The 7,500-nt window shown below is 40.2% G+C and overlaps 2 protein-coding genes across 2 annotated transcripts in view; both read right to left on the bottom strand.

Moving 5' to 3' along the window:
• LOC119577046 overlaps window positions 1-2,413 on the bottom strand; it is a gene marked incomplete in the record, with an annotated part of 25,298 nt that extends 22,885 nt beyond the window's left edge. The window contains 1 exon segment of the mRNA XM_037924719.1: window positions 1,276-2,413.
• Window positions 2,414-3,723: 1,310 nt separating this feature from the next.
• LOC119577044 (60S ribosomal protein L10a-like) lies at window positions 3,724-7,418 on the bottom strand. The gene is made up of 5 exons (XM_037924717.1): window positions 7,262-7,418; window positions 6,822-6,974; window positions 4,968-5,116; window positions 4,090-4,262; window positions 3,724-3,919 (listed from the first exon to the last, which is right to left on the bottom strand). The coding sequence occupies exons 1-5, from the start codon at window positions 7,267-7,269 to the stop codon at window positions 3,749-3,751; spliced, it is 654 nt and encodes a 217-aa protein (XP_037780645.1). The 5' UTR covers window positions 7,270-7,418; the 3' UTR covers window positions 3,724-3,748.
• Window positions 7,419-7,500: the final 82 nt, after the last annotated feature.

Below are 7,500 nucleotides of genomic sequence, written 5' to 3'. Positions count from 1 at the left end.
AAACAAGATAACATGCCAATTAAACATCTAACCTTAAAAAACAAAGATAAAATGACTAGTATTTACAGTAACTGAAACTGGAAAAAAATGGAAACTAAATTTAAGGGTTAACACCAGACCTAACATATCCCCAATCCCCCCATGGTCTGACATCCTAAAAAAAAAATAGAATCAAATTTCATGGAGAATATGAACAAGAACACACCACACCAAATGATACAGCAACACTTCCATCTGATAGAAAATACAACATACCAAAATTATCACAAAATATGCACAGATGGATCAAAAATAAAAAAACAAAATCAACAATGTCAGCAATATACATTCAAAACAAATGCATTACAACAATCTGGAAATTGCAAAACAACACACAGATAATAGAAGCAGAGTTATTTGCAATTAAGCAAGCTCTAAACTAAATAAACAACAATAAACTACAAGAAACAGTAATCTTAACTGATTCACAAGCATCTATACAAGCAATAAGAAACTTTAAACCAGTTAAATACAAACAAATAATATATGAAATACAGTCCAAACTACACTTATTAAACACCATAAAACAACATATAAAACTAAAGTGTATCCCTTCACATAAGAACATAAAAGGAAATAAAATAGCAGATAGAGCTGCCAAAAAGCCACATGATATAAAAGATCCCATAGCAGTGACCCAAAATTTCAACAAATATAATAAGAGAAACAAAAATAAAAATACAAGAAATTGGATAACTAATTTAAAGGAATTATTAAAAACAAAAGATTATTACATTAAAGATAACAATCTACAGCCATGGGCAAGATCACAAAACAGAAAAATAGATGTGAGAATAACAAGAATAATGACAAAACACAGAAGACTTAAAAAACACTTGTACAAATTAAAAATAGAAGCTGAACAATCAAGAAGAAACACCAGAACATTTAATCCTGCAATGCCCAAGATTTAATTCATGCAGAAATATTTTAATACAGTCTCTAAACAAGGTAAAAATACAAAATCCTGACCTAATTTTATTAATCACAGGTGCAGATCAACAACTCATGAATAAGTATTACATTCTGTGACAATTTTTTTCCTACAGAGAACAATAATAATTGATATATGAAAACAACGAAGTGCCACAAAGAAAAATCCAGGGAGTGTACACTGATCCATAGTCTAAAACCCAATAAAAGAAGAAAGACGACTTCAAAGACTGAATTTTACAGCTCTTAATATCTAATTTTAAGTATAGCGCATTCTTGATGCATAGGTCTTCTAGAACTTACCTTCTTAAGATCATTCCTGATTCCGTGTTGTAATGGATACTAACTTTATACACAAGGTACTGCAAGTACCACAACAGACTTCATACTAATCTAATCACACAGTACTGATACGAGGCGATAGATGCCGAGCCATTTCCTTATCAATAGAAGTTAACATGTCGCACTTTCGAATAAAACAACTCTGGCGAAAGTCGAGTTATAACGTTTCCACTTCCTCATACTTGTAATAAAGATATTTAAGTAATTATTGAAAAATTTTCTGCCGCGTCAACATCTAAGGTCATTAGCGGCGTAAACGAAATATTGCGAGAGTTGGGGCTTGAGGAGCGAAGCCCCCGGCAATTTTTTTTTTTTTTCTTTTTTTTTAATAAGGCGATGTTTGTGGATTTCCAGAATGTGTAATGGTCAAAACAAATTAATGTGCCAGACATCAGAGGTCATATAATATACTTTTGTGGCGAAAAGGAGTAGAAATGAGTTAACGACTAAGATGAGTGGTCAGGCGATGAAGAAAAGGATATGGAAACAAGAAACATGCAAAATTAGTCAAGGCGAGGGCCGAGGTACAAGGTAGGGGTGATCCCCCACATGGGGCCCAGTCTCGTGTCTCCGATTTGAATAGCCTTTGTTGAAATTAGATTGTACAATAAAGTTCTGACGGTTTAACAGGCGTTTCGGTCTATTTTACTTATTTTAAACATTTTGTCGCGTAATCTAGGGTAGCGACGTATTCAAAATACGGCGATAGTGGGGTTTGGGGTGAAGCCCAGATAAGACCGTTTTTTTGGTTCAGAAGGCGATGCTGGTGGACTTAAAGAATAGCCAAGAACAAGTGTGTCAGACATCAAAGGTCCTATGGGATTATGACACTATTGTGGCGAAAAGGGGTAAAGATAAGTTTACGATTATGGTATATGGAAGAGAAGAGAAGGAACACAAGTGGGGAGATAAGAATGTATATATTTGCCATACTAGACATCAAAGGTCATAGAGCACTATGGTAAGGTATTGTGGTGAAAAGGGTAAAAGAGTTAACGATCGGGCTAAGCGGACAGTACTAGATTTACTCACTTATTGAAAAAATTCTGCCGCGTCAACATCCAAGGCCATTAGCGGCGTATTCAAAGTCTAGTGAGCGTGAAGCTTGGGGGGGGGACAACAACAAAAAAAAAAAAGTTAAGGGAGTGCTATATGACATCAAAGGTTATATGGTAAATTAGAGTTGCGTAAAGGGTCAGGAACGAGTTAATAAGGGTAAAGTTAAAAGTTGAAAAGGGTAGATAGAGGGAGGAGCTGATGGGGTATAGTACACGGTAATGGTTTAGATTTGATAAAGTACTGGGGCGAAAACGGCAAATATGAGTAACGCTTAGGATAAGTGGACAGATGAACAAGGAAAAGGAAAGAATAAAAGACCTTGCAAAATTTGTGGAGACGTGGGCCGAGGTAGGGGTGACCCCCCCCCACAACAACGAACAAGGGATTGGTAGGGAACGATATTAGAGGGTAGTATGGTAAAGAAAAATGTACGAGACAAAAGGTCATACCACTATGGTCAATTACAGTGGCGAAAAGGGTAGGAACGAGTTGATGCTCGGGTTAAGAGGTGTTAAGGCAAAGGCTGTAGAACGCTGTGGGATAGAAGGTTAGTGAAAGGTTAGAGATGGGGATTGATAGTACAAGGGGAAAGTTTGTTAGATGGGGAAGGAGTTGCGGGGAGTAGGGAGAAATACGAGTATTGGTGGGAAAAACCACTAAGGATTAGCGTTTTTTTTTTTTTTAAGAATTTTCTGCCGTGTCAACATCTAATGTCATTAACGGTGTATACAAATATTGCAATAGGGTGGGGCTTGGGGAGGTGAAGCTTACAGATAAGGTTTAGTTCAACAAGGCAGCGTTTGTGGAATTCCGTGATAAATGTACTAAAGATCACATAGCATTATGGTAAGTTGTAGCGAAATGGGTAAGTAGACGAAAGGATGGAGAAGAGGGAGAAAAGACCCTGCAAAATTAGTCGAGGCGAAGGCCTCAATGTCCATGGCAAGGGTGACGCCCTACAGCGAGTGTGTGCTTCTATACCCACTCCCACATACGGCGACAACGATCAAGGGATGGGGGGGTTGAAGTAACTTTCATCTCTAGATGGATTGTCCAACACTATTGAACCTTAAACTTGGTCTGTTACGTAATTATGCACTTGGTTCATTCTATTCACTAGGACCGTGCAAATAAGCCTAGTTTGTATTAATCTCTTGTGCTTGGCATCGTTTTATACACGATGTGACAGTCGCCAAAGTCCGCACTTTAAATTTAATAGTTTAAAGATCAGTATGTAAAAGATCCGATAGAATCTTAATAGTGTCAGTTTCTACCACGCATCTTATTCCTACTTTCAGTACACAATTCCCGCCATTAGCAAGCATCCCTTATTTTAGGTAAATTAAAATATTTTTACACGAATCCAACGTTTATTTTAGTACAGGCGTTGGGGCCTTCCCATGGTAGACTTAATATGCAGGGATCGCACATTCTGCCAATGCTTCTTCAACAGCGAAACCAAGAAGTTCATGGCCAGGTAAACGTTCTGCACTAGTTCATCTGAAGCCATCTCAACATGGCCAATGGCAACAGACAGGCACAACACCTGAGGGGAGGGGAAAGGGAGGGTTCCATTATTTTTATGTCCTAGACATTAAATATAACCGATTCAATTTTTCTTTATCAGATTGAAAGTGTTCAACATACAATTTCTGTTAATACATGCTAAAAACATCATATAATGAATTATACATTATCAACTGAAACTTATTTCACCTTCTTCATCTGGAACTTGATGGTGGCCTTGATCTCATTGCACTTGTCTGTCAACTTTTCAGAGTGAGTGCACATGGTAGGGAACTTGCCAGCCTTGTTGAGACCAGGGCCCAACAGACGAGGAATCTGCTTGATAAGGGCATCAGAGGCAATGAAGGCATCATACTTCTTTGCTGTGGGGTGGGGAGGAGATAAAGTTTAGTGCCAAGAAGATACAACAGTTTTAAAAGGTCCATTTCAGCAAGTTTCAGAGTGAGCTGAGTAAAAATCTTCATGCGGGTATCTGGTCCATGGGAATCAATTCATCATTGTAACAGGGTTTCAAAATAATTGCCTAGAGAAAAAATAGGTATCAAGATGATGATCTTCATCCTAGAGAATTCAATCTTAAGATTTTACAAGCTTTGTTTCTTAAGTCGTTTTAAGCATGATCAGTAAACTGGGAAAAGCTGGAGTCAGTACTTTTTACACTTAGAATTTTCATTACTATATTAAATTTTAAAGTAAAATCAAAGCCACTGGTATAGGCTGCAGCAATAACCACTGCCTTGCAATCATTGATATTCATATCTATACTCTACCCTCACTGGTAACCTATGGGGTTTACATTCTATGCTCATAACCCAATTAGAGGTAGTTGTATGTATTAAGGAAATTTTCTGGGGGTGAGGAAGGTTAGTTTTTGGAATTGCAAGGCAAAAGTAAACAAAACATAAGTGGTATAAAAAGTTATGGTAAAACAATTCAGGCTCATTGTGGGGGCATATTAGTACTGGGATTTGGATAACATCACACCAATCAGTGCCAAGGCAATTATAGCTGAAAACACCCTTCAAACACCATACTGCACAAATATGCCATGTGAAAGGAATGCTTACCCAGCTTCTTGACAAGCTTCTTGTCCTTGTTCAGCTTCTTGAGGTCATCAGCAGACATGCAGGGAATGTTGTTCTCCTTAGCCTCGTCAATGTGCATCTGGTCACCAAGGACACAGATCTTCATGTTGGGCTTTGGGATGTGCTTCAACCTGTGAGGCAGATAAATTTCATAAACTCACAATAAGCCATAGACTGCACTAGTACACTGAAGTGACCATATAAAGCATTTGAAATGGACCACCTCAGTCTACCCATGCTCTTGTAAACATCTTGTTGAATTCAAAGGGTTCAGTTTGGCTATCACTATTAGCTTTGCAAAACATTGTTACTCTTGTAGTGACAACATTGACCAGGGATAAGGGCACAGATGTCCCAGGTTTTAGCTCTATGCAAAACAAAGGCCAAGTGCCAAGTCTTATCCATCTTAGTAAATGGAATTCCAAATATTTATCCTTTGACTCCAAGCACTTTTAAAGCCCATAGGATATGTATGACCATAGTAACATAACAATTTCTACTTTAATGACACCCTTTTGGTTACTGTTGCCGAGAGCGATGCACAGATGGAGGGATATTGACCCTGCCCTCTTAAAGCAGAAAAATGTAATAAACAATTACAGCTGTCCCACCTCATTTACAGGTAAATTCTAAAATATATTTCAAAACACCCTCACACAACAGGCTGTTAATGTTGCTTTTTCTGCAAGTTGACAAAAAGTGCTAATAAAAGGTGGGTAGGGGGGGTTATTCCCCATCTTGTAAAGAGGACATGAAAATTTTGGGCTCTCTGTACCCTGATTCTGGGACTGTCTCTGGAGGGTGTAGAGTGCTCAGTAACATCACTTTCAAGTGAGTATTATCTAAAATTATCAGCATTTGTTACCAACAACAATGCACCCACCAGAGATCAAGTCACAAAACTAGGATATCATGCAAACAACCTTCACTACCTTTTATTTCTTAGATGAGGAAATCCCCTTTTACCTTTATTAGCACTTCATGCCAACTTACCCAAAATGCACCTATAAGCATGCCTGCAAGAGGTAGGTATTGACAACTAGCATTGACATGCAGTCCTTATTTATATCATTCCATGCTAACCATGAGGCCACAACATTTGTACCTGTATAGTTTTACCCATTCTAGAAGTCATGTGTACTAGCGTCAAAACATACTTGGTCTGTGGGATACAGCTGTATGCATGGCACTATGCCTGAGCCCCTGGAGAGAAGTTCCCCTTGATGTAGCAGACTCCCGCACCCAGTGTCTGGCCGCTGCCAGAAAGCACCACGCTCAGAATTGTTACCCATTGGCGTTGGGTTAAGACACTTGGGCAACAATGACATTTCCCTTTGCATTGCTCTCAGCAACCTTAACCCAAATGCTACAAAATTTAACATTCCTGCAACTAGACAGAACCCTTACCTAAGCCTTGTCTCTGCAGTCATACAGGGCACATACACCAGAACAGGTTAACGGCAAGTTGCTTTGCCTCCCCATAGATTTAAGACCTTGGGTGAAGGTCCGCCGAGAACTCTGAGAGCCTCGGCTACCTGTACCTCACCTGGCCATGAACCTTGCCATTGCCTCTTAAAATTACTTTAATTTATGAAAATTGACTTTATAAATGGAGGGGGGGGGACGCAAGAATTTGAAGAGTAAGTATTTTCCCTCAAAACTGAAGATCCACAGGCTCATGCTACTGACAGGGCAATTCTGAAATGGATCCAATTTCAGCACAACATTTCCCCAGCACCGACCACCCGCATGAGGCTACCCCGGGCATGGCGCGGTTCCTTGGCCCAGATCGAAGAGCCGATCGATCCAGGGGGGGAGGTCAGGTCAGCGACTTACTTCACAGTGCCACTGAAACGCTTATCCTTCTGGGGGTCATAGTTCTTGAGGCCGATCTGGAGCTCGACCGTCTCGCGGAAGTTGCGCTTCTTGTCCTTGGCGCCCTGCAGCACGCCGTTGATGCACTCGTACAGGGTGTCCCTCGTCACCTTGCTGTCGGGGCGGAGGAGGAGAGGAGGTTAGGGGCGCCCGAGACTCGCGAGGGCCCGGCGAACGGACCGGGGTCAGTTCTGAAGGTTGTGCGTCATCAACATCCGAAGCTAATACATGCCATCATGTGTCCCACGTGCTGTGCCCAACAGGCTACACCAAATGCGAAAATTGCTGCTTTCCACTTGTACATGACAATATATAAACACATGGACTCGCAACACACACTCGTTCCACAGCGAAAACGAGGTCCAGGACGAGAATTTAAAGAAAAACCGCGCGAGACGTACCTCGACATGGTGCTCCTTGTCCGGTCTCCACGAAGAGAAAGGACGACAAGCGAGGCGGACGGAGCGTAGTGGGCGGCGGCGTCACGTTCGCGTCCAGAAAGTTTCGGTGTTGGGAGAAAAGTATTCACTTTCCAAGCTATTGTTTGCGTGATGGGACTTTTTAAAAAACTCTTTTTTTTATCTATTTAAAAAAATATCAATTTTTGTTAGAAGTCTTACTTGATTTTGAGAGAGAAACT

Source organism: Penaeus monodon, chromosome 9, assembly GCF_015228065.2.
Source record: "Penaeus monodon isolate SGIC_2016 chromosome 9, NSTDA_Pmon_1, whole genome shotgun sequence".
Lineage (NCBI taxonomy): Eukaryota > Metazoa > Arthropoda > Malacostraca > Decapoda > Penaeidae > Penaeus > Penaeus monodon.
This window is presented reverse-complemented; position numbering and strand designations above follow the sequence as displayed.